At 33.9% G+C, this 21,385-nt stretch overlaps 2 protein-coding genes and 1 pseudogene across 3 annotated transcripts; 1 reads left to right on the top strand and 2 right to left on the bottom strand.

The window, feature by feature from the left end:
• Positions 1–1,565: 1,565 nt before the first annotated feature.
• On the bottom strand, positions 1,566–5,834 carry LOC110627128 (rRNA-processing protein UTP23 homolog). 2 transcript variants are annotated; one of them, XM_021773373.2, is made up of 8 exons: positions 5,572–5,834; positions 5,258–5,374; positions 4,596–5,012; positions 4,400–4,480; positions 4,158–4,278; positions 3,222–3,515; positions 2,603–2,668; positions 1,566–1,840 (listed from the first exon to the last, which is right to left on the bottom strand). In XM_021773373.2, exons 3-8 carry the CDS (start codon positions 4,784–4,786, stop codon positions 1,745–1,747), a joined length of 849 nt encoding a protein of 282 aa, XP_021629065.1. In that variant the 5' UTR covers positions 4,787–5,012; positions 5,258–5,374; positions 5,572–5,834; the 3' UTR covers positions 1,566–1,744. The 2 variants fall into 2 exon arrangements, with proteins under 2 accessions (XP_021629065.1, XP_021629066.1); XM_021773374.2 differs by having other exon boundaries at positions 5,258–5,394; positions 5,572–5,829.
• Positions 5,835–11,255: 5,421 nt separating this feature from the next.
• Positions 11,256–11,451, bottom strand: LOC122725233 (annotated as a pseudogene).
• Positions 11,452–19,619: 8,168 nt separating this feature from the next.
• LOC110625743 (NDR1/HIN1-like protein 13) lies at positions 19,620–20,693 on the top strand. The gene has a single exon (XM_021771367.2). The coding sequence runs from the start codon at positions 19,712–19,714 to the stop codon at positions 20,531–20,533; it is 822 nt and encodes a 273-aa protein (XP_021627059.1). The 5' UTR covers positions 19,620–19,711; the 3' UTR covers positions 20,534–20,693.
• The last annotated feature ends 692 nt before the right edge of the window (positions 20,694–21,385 follow it).

The raw sequence follows: 21,385 nt of genomic DNA, 5'->3' as shown, positions 1-21,385 counted from the left end.
ATAAAAATAGTAAAAGACCAAAAGCTATAAAGATAGGAAAAGAAATTTTAAAAGAAAAAATATAAAGATCATTATGTTTTCCAATAGTATACATATAGGAAAAATGGAAGACCAAAGGATAGATAAATAATTAATTAGCTTACTATTAAATAAAGAGAGAAAAATTAAAAAAATTTTAAAAAAATGACAAAAAATAAATAGGAATTCTAAGTAGAGAGCTCCTTATAACTTTCTTTGGCATAGCTTTACATGTAGCTTTTATATATATATATATGCAAAATTTGCTTTCTTATCCATATCCTCCTTTTTCATCTAGAAGAGGTGAAAGTTGAAAGGTTCAATTGTCTTCTTCTCTTTTTTTTTTTTTTTTTTTTTTTTTTTTCACTTTTAGGGTTTTTCTTAGTTTTCAAATCACCGGTCGGCCTTCCACTGTCGAAGAAGGAGTTGTGTTTTCTTTTTAATAAGATCGATCTGTCCAAGAATGTGTTGTATTTTCTTTTTAATTTTAATTTAGCCTGGCAGGTATGGTGAAAAATATAAAGTTTGTGGTGCTGCTCTCTTTGTTTGCAAGTGATCTCTTTTCTCCGTTCAATGACGCTCACGATACCCCCTTAATGGGTTGCTATGATTTTAAAACTCTACCTTCCTCTTCATTGTCGAGACTTGTCAAGATGTTGAAATTCGAACCCTACTGCTTCGCTGGTGCTGGTATTGATGTTTAAATTTGGCTTCTTTGTTGCTAATGGCCTAATATTTTTTTTTTTCTCCATTGCAGTTTTGAAGACGTTTTATTAGTACTTGCATGTAGGGAGAAACAATTTTTAGATGAGCAGCGACCTTGCCGCGTATTTCGAGTTGCACGGTCTTTTAAGATTTATGTTGAGTTTTTTTTTTTTTTTTTTTTTTTAAATCTATTAAATTATTGCATAAATACTTAGATGCGTTTGGTATAATATTGAAAAATTGAAGGTTATATATATATATATATATATATATATATTGTATTGAAGTGGTGTAATGAACCAATAATATATTAGTAAAAAATTTATAAAAAAAATTAATAAACTCACATCACTCCTAATTAAATTACTAGTTAAAAAAAATTAATTAAATTCTTATATTTTACCAATGTGTTATAATTTCATTTGATTAGAGTACCATCTCAACATTGAGGTAATACTACAAATATTTCTAATAATTTATCCAATTAAAGTCGATAATAATAATAATAATAAGTGTTCGATTGAACGTTAACACACAAAAAAAACTTTAAATAAAATATATAAAATCTACTGTTTTATTTTTAATAACAAATATAAAAATAATTATTTATTTATAAATGATTTAATTTTATAAATATGTTAAAACTCCATACTTACTATTTATTATAATATATTTACATTCTATGATTAGCTTCAAAATATTGCTTAAGTGATATTACAAGAGTAAAAATTACCCTTTACTTTTTTCATAAAAAAATTACCGCTATTAATTATTAAAGCAAACGCACCCTTAGGAGGTAAATGAAAAAAAAAAAAAAAAAAAAGAAAAAGAAAAAACAAAACTAACAGAATAGAAAACACTATTTTCAACTTCTGATTTAATTTGAAAATAACATCTCATTTTTCGCATCAGCAGAAATATTTGAACTTTAGGTTGCATCATTTTAACCAATTAAATATATGTTTACTTCATTGTAAGACAAAATTAGAAGCAACACCAATTTGCCAGAGCCCCGAGTAGCCTATTTGTTGTCCATCTCTGCAAGACTTTTGCCTTTACGCGATCTCTTTCTTTTCCTACTCCCACTTCTCATGGCATCGTCGCCCGCATTACTTTCCTGAGCAGAAGCACCCACATGTTAGTAATATTAAGTAGCATTTCATCATTCATTAGAATGCCAAATCCAGCTTCTCTGAGATCGTCTCCCATAACTATGTGAATAAGCCTATACATAAGAACCTCTGGATTTTAGCTGGTATCTTTCAATGTCCCATTTTAAAGCCAATTTATGGTTCCCTATTAATGTTTCTTTAGCATTTGTAACCCAGTACATTGGAAATCACCAAATTCATCCGACTTCCAAAACAAAATTCCCCTCACTACCAAGACCAAAAATAATTAATAAATTTTGAGAACATTGACCCAATGCTGCAGCAGCAGCAGCAACAACAACAACAACTAAGCTAAAATCCCTAAACTAGTTGGATCGGCTACTGCCATTCAGTTCTGTTAGACAGCAAGTCCATTTAATGTGCAAGGCTTGTGATTCCTTTAACGTTACTTCACGTTATCTGAGGTCTCCGACTTCCGTTTCTCACTCCTTACACTACTAACTTATCCCCCTTCCATACTGAGGCATAATTGATTAATATAACCAACTTCACTCCTTTATAGCACTCTACTGTAACTAACTCCCCAATGATCAAATTAAATTCTTACTCCAAAGATGATTTTGCATTGGATTTTAAAGCCATCAAAACTGAGCTATGATCTAGTAATATATGCTATATGCTATCGCTAAACACTAAATAATGCTCACCAGTACTCGACATAACAATCCAACAAGAAGAGTAAAAAAATTGCAACAAGTGATATTCACCTTCTCTGATGAAGGCTTAGGGTTTATATCCTTCTTTTTCTTCTTGCAAGAAAGAGGATTTGGTGCCTGAAAATTTTTGAAAACAAAGTTAGCCATATGAGAATGAAGGACCTCTTAAAAGTAGCTAGCAAAGGAATGAACAGCATGCAACCATGCATATTGTGATTCATCCACTGATGCTATAAAATGGAATTAAGCTAACTATAACTGCTTCACCGCTTAATATGTTGACATTGCCAACAACAACCACCTCGGTATGTTATTAATCACAAACAAGGAAAAAAGCACATGAAATAATTATAGAAAGCATAAAGTAGGAAAGGACTATAATTCTACAGGTAGCATAAACAACATGAACATTCTACGATAATGTATACATCTTGTGGTAACATCTAAATTACAAGTTCTCTTCATCATTAATTTTTTACAAATTTTCAGAAAATCGATTGAGAAGCCCTTTCTACAATCAAGAAAGATGGAAAAATAATTCTACAAGTTGTAATATAAAATGTAATTTACTAATTGCTGACTATTGATTTCCTTTTCACTTGGACTCGGTAAGAATCAACCTTGAAGCAGACATTAAAGCTGTATATGGGAAGATGAGAAAGGATTATACCTTAGCTTTCTTTCTTTTAAATTGAGGTCTATCCTTGACATCCATTCTCATTCTTGCACCTTGCTTTTTTTTATGAGGCTGCATTTCTTCTGAACCTTTATTTTCATCAGAAGAATGTCTAGATTCCTCATTTGTTGATGTGCTCTTGGTCCTATTTTTCAAAATTTTATATTCAGGCTCAGTTGCATGTAAGCGTTGTTCTTCGGAAGATTTGACAAACTCCTGTTGAAATGCAGATGGTGGCTCAAGGAAGAGAGCATTTCTTAGACCAAATATGACAGGGACACCTGGTACCTGCAGAATAGCTAAATTTTCAGGCATTATTGTGCACATTCTAAGGGTTATTTGTAGTCAGATTAGGCTATTTTCTAATTTCAATACGACTAAAACTACATCCATTAAACTTTTCCATGCAGAAGTTCTTCTAATCCATTGCGCATATCACAGGGACCCACTGCAATGCAGTTGAGGATCATGGCAAAATGAGTAACACAAGCTATTATTTGATACAAATGTGTTGATAAATTCACAAATTTAATAGAGCAGCATTGTTAATCAATCTCCTAAAAGATGATTAAGGCCAAAAGGCCCAGAATATAGGTTAATACATGATTTCATATAATGTTCTGCATATCCAACATCATCTAAATAAATCCTGATAAGGAAACTATATTTTGGCATGGCAGTAACACACGGAAGAATTTTAGGCAACTACTTCTCTAGTTGAACGTAATTTGCTATAGCTGCCATCTACCAAAAATAACAAAATCAAAACACATCTATAGACATTTCGCATCCACTTTAAAAGAAAACCTCATAGTAGCAAGCACTTTCAATACAATAATGGAAAAACAATTCATAAACCAGTGAAAAGGGATGCAAATTGGGGGGAAAGAGTAAAAAATATGGCACCAACATAAGATGAAATATGCTAACCTCCCTAAACTTCTTCCTCAAATCAAAGTCCTGTGTAGCCACAAAAAAATGCTCCGGGTTATTTTCTCCAATAATCTCCACAATGCAAGCTTCGGCACTCTTTTTATCTTCATGATCACATCTGAAGTACAGTTATTTTACAACAATCAACAAGGGGAAATGGAATCATTACCCACAACTTTTATGTAAAACCACAAAAGTAAAATCTTTTATATAAGAGAACAAGAGAGTAAAAGCATTACTTAGCAATCATGAGTTTATGAGCTGCCTGAAGAGATTCGGAGTAGGAATTACCAAGTCTTTTGAGCTCCTCAAGAATACATCTACAAAACGCAATAAAGAGCAACACAAAAGATTCCAGATTGAATAAAAAAAATAAAGTTATGTATTAAATTCAAAGGAAATAGCAGTGAGCACAGTAAAACAAAGCAAGGGGACCTCGTGGTAAAGAGCTTGACGGAGCCACCAAGGATGTTGGACAGTGCTTTATCAGCGGGTGCAACACGATTTACTATAAGGTTATGCACAAATGTCCCATCGCAGAGAATCTTAAAAGGTTGCCTGAACCCAAAACACGCTGTGTAGAACCTCACAGCCCTGCGGTGGCGTTTCTGCTTCCTCACTCTCATTTTTCAAAGAAAGAGCAGATTATGCTAACTAAGAAATCTTCTTTGCGAGTGAAACTGGGTTTCAGCAGACTTGTTCAGCACTAGGGATGATACTGGGTAGGGTACCCGCGAAATTGTGGGTACCCAAACCAAAACCCGTTTATGATAATACTACCCGAACCGTTTGGAAATTAGGTTTCACTATAGATATCTGTCCGAAATCCGCTAACAATTACCTGTATACTACCTGAACCCGATTAAAACTCCATTAACCAAATCTGTCCGATATCAAAACTCAACGACAACATCAATAAATAAAAAGAATATCAACGTATCAAAACTCAACAACGCTATTAACCAAATCTCCAATGTCAACAAAACTGTACTAAGAAATCCCAATATCTCAAAGATCAACAATACTATCTAATTTCCTTTTAATTGAAAAATCCCATTTAAAAAATATTGCCAAGTGAAAAATCTGAAGAGTATTACTTGAACTGAACGAGATTTTGACTTCAGGACTGATGAGATCTTGATTGAACGGCTTCTAGAGAGGAACCGTTGGAGCAGAGAAGGCTGGAGGAGAGGATGTCGAGGAGGCTGGAGGACCTATAACCAAGGAAGAAAACCTAGTGATTGAGTTAAAATGATCAATTCTTGGACGCAACAGAACACATATATAAGCCTAGTTGATTAATTCACATTTTGGAAATTTCAAATCATATCAATTCGTATGCTCTATTGGAGAAGCAAAAAATTAGAATAAAGAATGAATTAATGAAAAATGCACGTATCATGATGATTACTTCGATTTTGAGTTGAGAGACTATGATTATGCTTTGGGATGAAAAACGATCGAGAGCAGGGAGAAGAGAAACCGCGGATGCGAAGTCGGTAGGAGGCGAGGATGGTCGAGTGCAGCAGCCGGCTGGAGGCTACAACAGCAAGGAAGGCTAGAGGTCGAGACCAGCACGAACAAAGGATGGGTCACACTAAGAGAATGTGGCGGCTATGTTAGCCTTTGAGAGGTTTTCTTTAGAGTAAAGAGATGTGGTTAGATTTTCGGTTTATCCTTATAATTTTTTATTAGATGTACAAACATTAGGTGCCTTCTACTCCTATTGTTAGGGCCGAGGGTATTCGGTTTTGATCTAAAAAATTCAATAAAACTGAGTTAATTTAAAATTTTAATTTTATTTTTTATTTATTTTAAATTTTAAAAATTTTAATTTAATTTAATTTAATTTTTATTTAAAAAATTAAAAAATTAAATTAAATAGTATAATAATATATTATTTTTAATAATATTAAGATATTAAATTATAATTAAAATTAAAATATTTAATTAAATTTTAAAATATTAAAATAAAATGTAAAAAAATAAAAAATTTATTAAAAAATTCAATTAATTAAATGGAATGAAATTGAATCAGACTGATTCGATTCGATTCGATTTGATTTTTATTTAAAATCAATTCAATTTTTATAAATACTAAAATTTTAATTTTTAATTTATTTAATCTAATTCAAGATTAAATTAAACCAACCGAATTTCCACTTATACATGATTTTTGAATTATGAATTCAAATCAAAAAATTTATATCAAAATGAATTGATAATGTAAGTAGCCAAGTATATCAAATTGAATTTATTTAATTATTTAATTTTAATTTTAATTTTAATTCTTTATTACAAACCATACCAAATCAAAATCATACTGAATAACCCATTTATATATATATATATATATTTATAATAATATTATAATTATAATATATAATTTCTATAATATATTTTATATATCATATCATTTTAAAAAAATTACATAATTATAATATTATTTAATTATTAAATATTTTTTATTATTTTATTTAATTAATTTAGTCGATTGATTATAATTTATTTTTAAACAAATTTTATATATTTAATATATATCAATAAAATTATACTATTAGAATATAAATTACTAAAAATAATTATACATATATAAGTGTTATCATTATCTATATATATAATAATATTAAATTATTATATTTTTTTAAGTCAATAATCAATTATTAAATATCTATAATTATATAATTTAATTAATAAATTAAATTCGTTCTATTTAAATAAATTATATTCATACACGAAGTAGTATTAATAAAATTATATTAATAAAATATAAATTATTAAAACAATTATATATAAATTGATATGGGTATTTATAGTAGCTATATGTATATATATAAAATAATAATATAAATTATTATATTTTTTAATTACTAATCAATTATTAAAAATTTATAATGATATAGTTCAACTAATTAATTTATTAATTATAGTTCATTCTATTTAATTTATACTAATAGAACATAAATTATTCAAATACAAATTATTAAAATCAATTACATATATATATATATATTTATATATTTGTTATTGTTATTATTATTCCTATATATATATATATAATTGTTAATTAAATTATATATATTAATAAAATATTTTTTATAATTTAATAAAATTAAAAATAAATTAAATTAAAATAATTGTAACTATTTAAAAAAATATACTATTTAGTTAAACCACAAGATTTTATCTAAAATTATATAGTTTTACTAAGAAAACTAAACAAATTTATAACATATCATAAGAATTATAAAAATCTCATTTAATTAGAATTTATTTTTTATAAAAATATTGTAATAAAATATTTGAAAGCTCTATGGAGAATTTTTTTATAATTTTAAAAGTTAAAAAAATGTAATAAAAAAATTATATTATGTTTAATTATTTTTTCTGAATCAAATTATGTTTAATTATTTAGCATTCTAATAAATTTTAAATAAAAATATTATATAGTATTATGAATATTTAATACTATTGTGAAATGTAAAATTTATTAATTTGATATAAATAATATTAATATTATATTAAAAATATTTAATTATTTATTTAAATTTAAATTTTATTATAGAAATCGAGACGCTTGAAACTCAAATACAAAATAAGAATCAATATTAAAACTGAATTAGAACTAAAAATACATAAAATTATATTAAAATCATAGCGAATTTTAATTTTAATTCTGATTTTAAAAAATTCAAAAAACTGTTTTGATTTCGATTCCCCGTTAAGGAATGAAACCGAAACCGCACACCCATATCTATCTTATTATACGTGGCAAGCTAAACCCTTCCTTAGGCCATGTCACTTAACATCTCTAAAAACCGACTAAGTGTGTTGATAATTTTCTGCCACAAATATTAATGCTGACCACATTATTTTTTTTAGGAATTATTATTGATATTACATGTGTTATTGCTTTAGAAGTTAATTATCATAACAAAAAGAAAATGCAAGAAGACATAGTTAATGGTTGCTTTAGTGAATAAAATTCATGATATCATCAATAGCATTATTTTTAAATAGCTAAAACGCTGTGTACGTATTACAACACCATCTTACTAATAAATATATCATTTCAATAATAACAATCATTACTAATGAATAAAAATAACAAAATTATTTTGATATTGTAATTTAAAACATTTAATCTGAATAAGTTTTTCTTTTCGAGTTCAAACTCGACTTGAGTTTCAATGTGTAGCTCGAGTTCAGCTCATAAATTATCTATTAAAATCGAACTTGATTCATGAAAAATTCATTTATTATAATAACAAGTCTAATTTTAAATTTAATTCGATTTAAACTAGTTAACATTTTTCTTAGTATGAGCTCGAGTTCTCAAATTGCTCATTAAGCTTAATATAAGCTCGATTAAGAAGTTGGACAATAGGGCTTAAGCTTGAGCTCAAGTTTAGCTTGAATTTCAAATTAACAATAATAAATTATTTGTATCACACTTTAAATAGGTCATTACCCCTTCCAATACAAATAATATAAAAAATTTAAAAAAAATAATCACATTAAAAAAAATTACACAAACTATAAACCATTAAAAAATAATATAAATAAATGCAAACTACAGCAATATAACACAAATAAAACATAAATTTAAATATCAAACAAATGAAATGCAAAAGACGTGCAGCACTGAAGAGGCATGCGATGCGGCAGTAACACGATGGTGCGGGCCATGTGGTGGTTGCTCTAGGATTAATGTTTAATTTGGATTAGGTTTAATACACCTCAAAATTTAGCTCACCCAAATCAATGTGAGATTAACATACCTTGCTCACACCCAGACTACATTAGAGCATAATACATTTACGCGAGGTCCAACATTGATGAAGATTCTGATACCATGTTAAATTTAAGTCAAGTCTAACTAGATCAGACTTAACTTATCCTAAAAACTAACTCAAGGAGGATGATTGCTTAAAACCTTTATAAGGGGTGATAACCTCCAGATCTTTCCTAACCTAGGAATAAGGTTGGGTCCAAAAGAAGGTCACAGGTCCAAAGCCCATCAGATCATACGCTCGAGAGGCGGCTCGACTTCACGAGTCTGGGTCGGCAACCCAGGGTGATCCGGATCAGATATGAGCACAAGCCCCATAAGGGAGTAGGCCCAATCATTCACTAGCCCTACCCGCATGCGCTCTGGAGAGCATTAAATGGCCGTTACGCATGGAGCAGGTGTCTGACACAACCGTACGTACGGGTCTGAGTGAAAAAGACAGGAAGCACTATATACTGGAGGGTCTTCTCCTTCAAAGGGAGGCTCTCTCTCCTGCTCCTTCTTCCTTAACTCCATTTTCCTTATTCTCTCTCTGCAACTCTTGCTTATCCACACTACTCTAGCTCGTAAATCTGACTTGAGCGTCGGAGGGTCTCCGTCGGGCATCCCCGATGGACCCCTGACCCCCTTTTCCCTTATTTTGCAGGTCCTTTCCTCAAAGAGAACATGGAGAGACCCATTTGACAGACCCATCAGAGAGCCCAAAAAGGAATCAGATCCATATAATAGGGGACGAGGGAGAACCAGATCTATCGGATATGGAGCCCAAGGAGATTGAGAGTTATCAAATGGCGCCGTCTGTGGGAAACGAAGGGGACCTTTTCGTCACCGGAGTTCCTAAATCCACCCATTGAGATCCACATGGAGGTATGAAAGCTTATGCGAAAAAGAAAGCTGGAGATTTACAGTAACCTAGCTGAAAAGAAAGACCCAGCTGGTTTAAGAATATCTTGACAGTCTTTTAATCTTCATTTTCCTACCCTCGTTGTTTATTTTAACATTTATTGAATTTTATTACTACTAACTTTTTCTTTGAGATCTGACGAGGTGAAACTTCAGATCGAAATGCTTGTCTCTAAGTGTAAATTTTAATCTTTTCTGTAAAAGGAAAAAAGAATGAGAAGTATATATATATTTGTTGAAGTTGTGAGGTCGGCTGTAAAATCCCAGGTTAGCAAGTTAGAGAGAAAATTAATAAATGAAAAATAGACGAGGTCGGACTAACATTTCAGGTCGGATAGGACATGAGGTCAGAGGATACACGATTCATAGCCATCCAACTCTGTTGCAGAGCAACGCCCCTCAAGTATCAGAGCAACCTGGAGATAATAGGAAATAATCAAATATCCAGGCAGGGTGGATAAGCTCGGACGTGGTATGCCGTCCAGCTCAAAGACAAGGTGAGATGAGATACCCAGGTCGGCATGGTCGGCATTAGTCCATCTGATTGTCGAGAGAACGACTGATCAAGCACCGCTAGTAAGACCGTCAATGGTTTCACTGGTCAGAGTAGCAGAACAGAAAGGAGCTCGGCAAATCCAACGACCACCGCACAAAATTACTCGTTGAGGTTGGATCCGTGCTCGAGCTTAGATCTGTGACCGAGGTCGGAGCCGTGTTTGAGGTCGGGCTCACATCCCAGGTCGGGTAAAATAATGTTGCCGAACTCATATTCAAAGGCGAAGTAAAACATATGAGTATTTACAGAGCAACCTCGATCGATCAAGCAATGCTCGAACTGTCCCAAGACCACGCCAACGAAGTGCTCGGCCGTCCATCTAGTGCCGTCGGAAACCACGTAAATGGACTTCCCACCTGTGACATCCACGCCTTCGTCATCTCTATTGCCCGCTGTTACAGTACTAAATCCTTTCAATTCGCTTTTCTCTGGATTGTTGAGGTGGGGGATTGAGCTCGGCCACCTGAGCCCGGTGACCTGAGCGGTCTAAAAAATGGCCAGAGCGGATTGCTCGAGCCCTGGACCACCGGTTAAGCCGAGAGCTTCCCTTCAGCTTCCGAGACTGAGGCTTGTCGTCTGAGACAGAACAGGCTTGGGTCGTGGGTAAAGGGAGCGATTTAAGATTGGGCTGAGGTCGGGCAAGTGAAGAGGACAGCGGTGCTAGACGAAGGCTCGGGCTCGGCGGTCTCAAGGTTGAGAAAGAAATCATCTTTGCTAATGCGTCATTCTCTGCCACGAATGGGCTGCGATGTGGAATACAGTTACACATGGGTCTCAGCCATTGGGAGTATTATCATAAATGCCTTCACTTCAAGAGTTTTTAAAAGAAGAAGAAAACTATTTGAATCTATCAGGCAACCGTGTAACCACCCCAGCCACGTGTGGCTGAGAACGATCCTCTACAGCTCACGAACCCCAAAGGATCCTTAGCCGTTAATCACGCTTGGATCGTACGACCATGCTTCATCTTCCAGACTATGGTTCCTATCTCCTTCGTGCTAAAGGACACAGGGGTACGATCCCATAGAACGAAGAATTACTATTTTAGCTTTTAAAATTAATAATATTTAGATAAAAATAAAACAAGATAAATGTAAAATAATTAATATATTACTCAGTAAATAAATAGATCAATAAAACTAATTAGTCTGTATTGTGAACAACATTTATACACTCAATTAAGTTATACATATTTTTATTCTCCTATGATTGACGCTAGCCAGATGCTATTAATAACAGCATAACTTTAATTATTATTTTAAATGCAAATATCTTGAAATTTCATATTTAATTATGAAGTTTAAATCTTAGAATAAGATTTTCATGAGCACACAGATATATGCTCAAAAGCATACTAGCTCAGGGGGAAAGTTTTCGCTGCTAGTTAAGAGAAGCATGAATATTCTAATGAAAGGGATTATGTATTTAAACATATTACTTTTCAAAGTAAAATTTTGAGAAATTTACACATGCAAAATATTGTTTATTGCATCTCTAAAACTGCATGGGTTAACGTTGTAAGAGTTAATACTTGCATTTGTTCATCTGAAGTATGAAACTAAGTGACATGTGCGACATATTATTTATTGATGAATATTATTGAATTAACAATGAGCATTCTCGTTATATACGCTTTGTGCAAGCTCTTATTTTGCAGAAAAATTCAGAAAAATGAACAAGACCTCAGTTAGGCATAAAACCAGCTGAGATGACGAAGCGACAGTAAGGCCAATGAGCCTGAATCTTACCCAAGACCTCAGTTAGGCACAAAACCAGCTGAGATGACGAAGCGACAGTAAGGCCAATGAGCCTGAACCTTGCGCAAGACCTCCTAAGGGAGCAAAGAAGGCCGGCGGGATCACAAAGATCTCCCCGAAACAAAAAACGGCCGGTGAGGATCTTAAAAGACCTCCCGGAGCATGAAGACCGGGATCCCCTAGAACTCCCGGGAAAACAAAGAAGACCGGGATCCCCTAGAACTCCCGGGAAAATAAAATAAAAACGGCCGGTGAGGATCTTAAAAGACCTCCCGGAGCATGAAGACCGGGATCCCCTAGAACTCCCGGGAAAACAAAGAAGACCGGGATCCCCTAGAACTCCCGGGAAAACAAAATAAAAACGGCCGGTGAGGATCTTAAAAGACCTCCCGGAGCATGAAGACCGGAATCCCCTAGAACTCCTGGGAAAACAAAGAAGACCGGGATCCCCTAGAACTCCCGGGAAAACAAAATAAAAACGGCCGGTGAGGATCTTAAAAGACCTCCCAGAGCATGAAGACCGGGATCCCCTAGAACTCCCGGGAAAACAAAGAAGACCGGGATCCCCTAGAACTCCCGAGAAAACAAAACAAAAAACGGCTGGCGAAGATCTCCAAGATCTCCCGGAGCAACAAAGACCAAGATCTCCAAGATCTCCTGGCAAAAGAAGACCTCACTGAGGTCCTGGCAAAAGAAGACCTCAATGAGGCAGAAGACCTCAAAGAGGCAGAAGACCTCAATGAGGCAGAAGACCTCACTGAGGCAGAAGACCTCACTGAGGCAGAAGACCTCACTGAGGCAGAAGACCTCAAAGAGGCAGAAGACCTCACTGAGGCAGAAGACCTCACTGAGGCAGAAGACCTCAATGAGGCAGAAGACCTCACTGAGGTAGAAGACCTCACTGAGGCAGAAGACCTCAATGAGGCAGAAGACCTCGCTGAGGCAGAAGACCTCACTGAGGCAGAAGATCTCACTGAGGCAGAAGACCTCAATGAGGCAGAAGACCTCACTGAGGCAAAAGACCTCAACGAGGCAGAAGACCTCACTGAGGCAGAAGACCTCACTGAGGCAGAAGACCTCAATGAGGCAAAAGACCTCAACGAGGCAAAAGACCTCAACAAGGCAAAAGACCTCACTGAGGCAGAAGATCTCACTGAGGCAGAAGACCTCACTGAGGCAGAAGACCTCACTGAGGCAGAAGACCTCACTGAGGCAGAAGACCTCACTGAGGTAGAAGACCGGTGAAGATCTCAAAGATCTCCCGGAGCAAAAACGGCCGGGATCCCCAAGATCGTCTGGTGCCACAAACAAAAATAACTCATAAGAACATAGTTCCGATCTCACATAAAAGATTGGGGCACGAGACCATAAATGAAAAGTTAAACTCCGACCTCCCAAAGGACCTCGAGTCATCAGGTAGAGAGACTTTGATCTCACACAACAAAAGTACCAAAGCATCATGCCGATCTCAAGAAAACGAGCGCAGTACTGGTAAACCCAATAAGACAGACCGAATTAAGGCAAGGCGATTCCTAAGCAAACGGCATACCAAAATACAAAGCCAAACAGAGAATCAGGGGCAATCATAAGAGGCACCGAACTCGAGAATTGACCGCTCACACTAAACCAACTCAGCTGACCTAGAGAGAGGTCCAGGCAACAAAAAGCCCGCAAAACGCTCGAGAGCAGACAGCCCATAAATACTCGAGGGCAAAAAACATACACGAGAGTCCAACGCTCAGATAAAGAATCAAGAAGGCAAGACGGTCAAATCCAAAACAGATAGTCCGACCTCTGCAATCCAAGGTCGACCTTCTCGGAAGCCTGGAGGGGCCTCACATCTGGACCGGCAAGGCTATAAACCTATAAAAGAAAAGTTAAAACCTAACAAATGAACAGTCAGATTGAAACACAGCCCGAATAAGGCTCGACAAGAAAGCAAGAAATTAAGTCCGACTTCACAAAAGAGCTCGGGGCACCAAAGTGAAGAAAGTGAAATTTCGAACCTCGGAGCTCGCGATATAGGCAGCATCACAGGCTATAGGCACAAAAGCCTAAGCAAAAAGCAAAGAACCGAGCTCCCAGCTCGGATGAACTTGCAACAGGAAAACACTCAAGTAGAATAAAGCTAAATACATAAGAAATAACAGAGAACCAAGCTCCCTCTACGAAAAGGCCCACAAATGCAGGAATGCATAAAAGGATAAACGAAGGCGAAGGACCATGCTCACAGCTCGGATTAACTTACAATAAACAAACGTTCAGCAAGAATAACCCAGGAAGAGGAAAACAACAAAAGAACGAGTACTCTATCCCAGTGGAGCTCACAGCTCAAACCGCACCGACTACCAGAAGGTCATCTCAAGAGGAACAAGGTATTATATTCCTAAGCTCGCAACAATGACGAGATCGTGAATCAAAAACGGAAAGACCCTCATGAGAATAAGAAAAACTCGCAAGTCAGAAGCTTAACCAGACTTCGAGCTCTTAACTCGGGTCGGTTCGACCAGCAGAGTCCCAGTAGAGCCGGCCTGGTCCATCAAATAAGTAAAGTTGACAAAACTAGAAGACAGCGTGAGTAGAAAATAATGATGAGGCACAGGCCGAGGTGAAATATCATTCATCATCAAATACACATCTCCAGATCGCCATACATTTAAACACCAAGGTAAAGGGATAAAGAAATAAGGCAAGTAAAGGATGTTTTGACAAGAGCCGTTCTCGAGCTGCATGGACATTAGTGGAGCCTAAGTATTTACCCCCTCACCAGTCATGGAATAACCGCTGAGGAGGTAAAGGGGCAATTGATAACCTCCAGATCTTTCCTAGCCCAGGAATAAGGTTGGGTCCAAAAGAAGGCCACAGGTCCAAAGCCCATCAGATCATACGCTCGAGAGGCGGCTCGACTTCACGAGCTTGGACCGGCAACCTAGGGTGATCCGGATCAGATATGAGTACAAGCCCCATAAGGGAGTAGGCCCAATCATTCACCAGCCCTACCCGCATGCGCTCTGGAGAGCATTAAATGGCCGTTACGCATGGAGCAGGTGCCTGACACAACCGTACGTACGGGCCTGAGTGAAAAAGATAGGAAGCACTATATACTGGAGGGTCTTCTCCTTCAAAGGGAGGCTCTCTCTCCTGCTCCTTCTTCCTTAACTCCATTTTCCTTATTCTCTCTCTGCAACTCTTGCTTATCCACACTACTCTAGCTCGTAAATCTGACTTGAGCGTCGGAGGGTCTCCGTCGGGGCATCCCCGATGGACCCCTGACCCCCTTTTTCCTTATTTTGCAGATCCTTTCCTCAAAGAGAACATGGAGAGACCCATTTGATAGACCCATCAGAGAGCCCAAAAAGGAATCAGATCCATATAATAGGGGACGAGGGAGAACCAGATCTATCGGATATGGAGCCCAGGGAGATTGAGAGTTATCAAGGGGCATATTACCCCTATCCCAAACTGATATGGGATTCAATACACACACCTCATGCTCAGGACTATATTAGAGCGTGACATATTTACAGAAGACACAATATCGATGGAGAGACTCTGATACCATGTTAAATTTGGATAAAGTCTAACTCACCCCAAAAGTTAACTCAAGGGGAAAGGAGTACCTAAGGCCCTTATAAGGAGTTCATTACCTCTATCTCAAACTGATGTGGAATTCAATACATCATCTTACGCCAAGAACTAGAGCATGAAATATTTAAGGAGGCCTAACATCAATGGGGAGGCTCTGATACCATGAAACCAAAAGGGCTAATCGAAAATAAAGGCTGGGCAATTCTCGCTTTTTGGTGGACAATCATTTAAATAATGAAGAACATGAACCACCGCATCTCAGTGCAGTTTCTTTGAGATTGCATAAATTGATTGAGCCGCTGAGTGGCAAAGGTAATGTCTGGCTTGGTAAGGCCTAGATATAACAATCTATCCACGAGTCTCCTATATTGTTCTAGGTGTTCTATGAGCTTCCTTATCTCATTATCCAATTTGATGCTTCTTGGTAGCGGATAGGATGTTGCTTTCGAGTTGGTTAAGCCAGTATCTTGGAGAATGTCCAAAATGTATTTCCATTGATTTAAAAACATTCCTTCTTGTGATTTGCTGATCTCCATTTGTAGGAAAAATTTGGCATATCGTAGGTATTTTATTGTGAATTGTTGGTGAAGGAAATGTTTGACATGTAAAATCTATTGTTCATTTGAACCTGTAATAAATAGATTATCTATATAGACAATTAGTGTTGTAAAATCTATTTCTTCTTGTTTTATAAATAAACAATAATTAGATGAGGACTGTTTGAATTCATAGTCTTATAACTTCACTTTTAGTTTCTTATTCCACTACCTGCCCGCTTGTTTTAACCCATATAGACTTTTTATTAACTTGCATACTTGTCTTTATTTGCCTTTGTATATCCTTCTAGTAGGCACATGTAGACTTATTCATTTAGGTACTCATGTAAATATGCATTATTCATATCTAACTGATACACAAGCCACTCAAACTTTATGGCAATAGCTAGAACAAGTCTTATAGTTACTATATTTATCATTGGGGAAAAACTTTCATGATAATCGATTCTAGCCAGTTGGTTGTAACCTTTGGCAACCAATCTGACTTTATACTTGTCTATACTCTCATCTTGTTTGTGCTTCACCTTGTAAGCCCATTTTGATGAAATTTCCTTTTTGCCTTTAGGTAGTGTGGTGAGTATTTATGTTTGATTTCTCTCTAGTGCCTCTAGCTCTTATTGCATAGTATGAACCCAGTTACTATCTCTCCTAGTTTGATGGTAGAAATAGATATATGGATAGTAGACACATTTGTCATAAATAATGTGTGCAAAGATCTGTAAGTAAGAGATAGGTTAGATTACCTTGGCTTTGATTAGCTTCTGTTAAAGTGTTGACTAAGATTTCAACAAATGAAGAATTATTCACTATATAACCAACTTGGTTTATAGGTGACCCTAACACTTCTCTTTGGCTGGGTATTTGTAATGTCTAGATTGGGTTTTTCTAAAACTATTTGGAGAATAAGTTCAATTTTCAAGTTATTTGTGTGCTCTAAGAGTGACTCAGAAATGGAAAGATCAATATTTTGGTTAAAATTATCAAGAATAGGTACTGACACTATAATATCAAGTGTTAATGTATCTCTACTTACAAAGGGAAAATATATTTCATAAAAAACTACATCTTTTGAAATTATTGTTTTCTTATGATATAAATCATATAATTTGTATACTTTGAAACCTAAATCATATCCAATGAAAACATATTTAAAAGTCCTTTATTCAAATTTGTCCATTTTAGGCTTAGTATCCGTGGAAAAATGGTAATGTAAAATTCCTTTTCATTTAAAAATAGTTTCACATTGTTGACTTATGAATTATGTTCCATTATTTGATCTTATTATTTTGATATTTTCTATAAAATTGTGTTTGTATCATATTGATGAAATTATGAAATATGTTATGCACATTAACTTTATCATAGAAAAAATATGTCCAAGTGATTCTTAAAAAATCATCCACTATAATTATATTGTATTTTGATATTTGAAATTGAATTAATTAAATAGAGGCCAATAAATCAATATGACTTAGTTTAAAAACAATTTTGGTTGTTATTCTACTTTTTTTGAAAACTTAATCTATGTTGTTCTGCAAGTGAACATACTTCACACACTTGAGTTTTTTTTTTTTTTTCTGGTTAAATTGCTGAGATATGGGTTAATTTTATATGTAATGTATGACTAAATCTTGAATGCCAAAGTTTATAGAAATTTTGACAAGAGTATAATTTAAACAGAATTAAACTAAGGGAATAAAGTGTTTTGCATAAAAAAAATAGTGGAATACATCTACTAATTATGCTAAATCTTATAAATTAAAAGGTATTTTTTTTAAAAAAGTAATTTTTTTTTAAAATAAACAAAGCTTATATCCATTTATTTATTGACTAGCCATATGTGTATACTGAAAACGTAGAGTAGTATTTAATTCAAACCAAAAAATTAATTAAACTAAAAATTAATTTAAAAATTCGATTTGATTTTTTATATATTTCATTTCAATTCAGTTTTTAATTTTAAAAAATTTTGATTCGGTTTGATTTAATTTTGATAAAAAATAAAAAATTTAAATTAAATCGATTAATGATAATAATATATTATTTTTAATAATATAAATAGATTAAATTGTAATTAAAGTTAAAATATTTTAATTAAATTTTAAAATATTAAAAGTAAGGTATAAAATAAAAAATTTATTAAAAATTTAAATTGAGTAAATCGAATTAAATCAAATTAAATTAATTTAATTTAATTTTTAATTAAAATTAATTTAATTTAGTTTTTATAAATATTAAAATTTTAATTATAAATTTATTTAATTTAATTCAGTTTTAAACTCAATTTACTGAACGTTGAACCACTGAAACGGACAGAAGGAGCTTAAGGATTAACGAAATTATATCATAAGATTTAATTAATTTGATTTTTAAAATAAAAGAAATAAATTAGTTAATAATTTAAGGATTAAACTAGAAAGACTGTTTAGTCGATTGCGTTTGTCAAGCAACACGCGGTTCATAGAATTAAGAAATTTTGGCTGCCCTGGAATGTCGCAATCCCATCATCTCTTTTTAATATAATATAATTGAAAATTGACTGGCCCACCACTTCCCAGCTAAGCATAATCATATGAACACCAATCGCCAAAATGCCTCCTTTTTTCTTTTCTTTTTTATAAAATGTAAAAATCGCAGAAATCCTAAAAATAATTAAATTATATGTTCTTTTTTTACCAAAATTTAATTATATATTTAATTTAACCCAACCCTGTAGAAATAGGTCTAGAATTTCATTTAAAATAAAAATCTAAATATTTTTAGTTAAATGTTTAAAATATAATTAATTAAAACTAAAAAAATAAATTCAAAATATTAATATGATAAAACAATTAAATTCAGCTTTTTAATCTTTAACTAAAAAGATAAGAATTTAATCAAACTTGATTCCAAATTCAAATCATTTGACTGTTTCCGCTTCTCAAGGCAATTAGGCTTTAATGTGCAGGAAAGTTCTTCCACTCACAGCGAAACATATATTCAACTAATAAAAATTGTCCAAAAAAAAACTAGTAAAATGCAATTAAATATAAATAATTTTAAGTGATTTATAATTTTATTTATTAATCGAATTCATTTTTAGTGTAAAAGTTTCTTTATTATATAATATATTAATTTAAATTTATTTTACATGAACCCTAATTTATATACACTTAATTAATAAATAAAAGTCTCACGCTTAGTCACTTGCCAGCTTACTTCGTCTCATTTGTCTTATCAGTTAATCGTAATTCCATCTCTGCCCCTGAAGCGTGTGAGCTCTTACGCGGTTTCACAAATGCCTTTACTTAAACACTCACCGTCTTCTGTTTCTTTCATTCCCGTTCTTTTTAACACTCGAAAGAACTATAACTCCGTAAAGCATCCTCTGCTTCTCTACAGGTTCGTGTTTTTCTACAATGGCCGATCGAGTCCACCCTCGTGATTCTCCTCCATCATCCTCCGAGTTCAAGCCGGCGCCGGTGTCATCTCCGGATAACCTACAGTTGCCCATGAAACCGCCAGCTCCTTTGCCTGAGAAGCCTGTTCCTCCACCACCTGGAACTTACGTCGTCCAGATCCCAAAGGATCAGATCTACCGTCTACCTCCTCCAGAAAATGCCAAACGCTATAAGAAACTCTCTGGCCAGAAGCCTCGACGCAGTTCCTGCTGCTGTTGTTTCTGCTGGTTTCTTGGTCTGCTTGTTGTTCTCATTCTACTTGCCGGCATCGCCGCTGGTGTCTTCTACCTTGTTTTCCGTCCGGAAGCTCCTAAGTATTCTATTGATTCAATATCCATTAAAGGATTCAATCTTTCATCCTCGGCTCCATTTTCGCCAGAATTTGACGTCACTGTTAGAGCCGACAATCCCAACGATAAGATCGGGATTGATTACCGCACAGGAAGCTCAGTTAATGTGTATTACAATGATGTTAGGCTCTGTAACGGAAAACTGCCAGCATTTTACCAGCCGAGCAATAACGTGACGGTCTTTGTGACGGCGTTGAAGGGGTCCGGGATTGAGTTAACGAGTGCTGTGCATAAGGCGTTGGTTAACGGCGAAAACAAAGGAAAGCTGCCGTTCAATTTGAAATTGAGGGCGCCGGTGAGGATTAAGGTGGGATCTGTCAAGACGTGGACGATCACCGTTAAAGTTAATTGTGATGTAACGGTAGATAAGTTAACATCGAAAGCAAAAATCGTGTCCAAGGACTGTGACTATGGAGTTGATCTGTGGTAACGGCGTGTTTGGCTGTAAAGTTAAGGAGTTTCGGTGGGATTTTCATTTTATTTTAATTTTTCATAAGATATAAATCAGTAGTGGTATACATGTTGACATTAGAGATAAAAGTATACCAATATGATTCATTATTATTTAATCGATTCTTCGTTCCCTGTCGTATATTAAACATTAAATTTCAGATTAAGTTCAATTAGTGGATTAAACGTTATATATATATATATATATATATATATATATATATATATAACTTTGGAAGTTATTAGCTTGCTTAGAATTAGTAATTTTCAACATTTAATTTATAATTGCTTAAAATTCTTAGCAAAGCCAAGATAAGTATGAATAAATATAAATTAAATCAGAAATTTTTGATAAAATTTTGTATATCTATTTTTTTGATATTTAAAATTTTGTATAAATTGTAGTTATGAGAAAAGGTAAGCAAATGGATTTCTTAAAATTTGAGAACTTGTCATTTGCATAACAGATGCAATTAGGAATAGTTATATTAGGACTTGATAGAAAAGGGCAACAAAAAAATAAAAGAAAAAACTACTGGATTATGTGCTAAAGTTTATAGTTTGTTGTGACATTATTGTATTTATCATAGATTACGTATGGAAATAGATAATATAAATAGATAAATTCAACCACTCTGTGACAAAGTCTGCCTAGTTGTTGATAAAAATAAATTAGGCTACATTCTTCTAATAATTAGTTCAACGTTTCTATTTTATAATTTTTTTTAAAAATTAATATAATAGAATAATAAAATTTGTTTACTATTTTTTATTTATTTATATTATGCTCTTGAAAATTAAATAATTTAAATCAAAAAATTAACTCGTTAAT

This window comes from Manihot esculenta, chromosome 11 (assembly GCF_001659605.2).
Source record: "Manihot esculenta cultivar AM560-2 chromosome 11, M.esculenta_v8, whole genome shotgun sequence".
NCBI classification, from domain to species: domain Eukaryota; kingdom Viridiplantae; phylum Streptophyta; class Magnoliopsida; order Malpighiales; family Euphorbiaceae; genus Manihot; species Manihot esculenta.
This window is presented reverse-complemented; position numbering and strand designations above follow the sequence as displayed.

What these genes read in the sequence shown, in the direction of transcription:
- LOC110627128 (XM_021773373.2), bottom strand. Translation starts at nt 4,786, where the DNA reads ATGAGAGTGAGGAAGCAGAAACGCCACCGCAGGGCTGTGAGGTTCTAC. An exon ending in CATAAACTCATGATTGCTAA is followed by an intron (nt 4,279 to 4,399) that starts GTAATGCTTTTA and finishes ACTGTACTTCAG; the next exon opens with ATGTGATCATGAAGATAAAA. An exon ending in TTAAAAGAAAGAAAGCTAAG is followed by an intron (nt 2,669 to 3,221) that starts GTATAATCCTTT and finishes AAAAATTTTCAG; the next exon opens with GCACCAAATCCTCTTTCTTG.
- LOC110625743 (XM_021771367.2), top strand. Translation starts at nt 19,712, where the DNA reads ATGGCCGATCGAGTCCACCCTCGTGATTCTCCTCCATCATCCTCCGAG.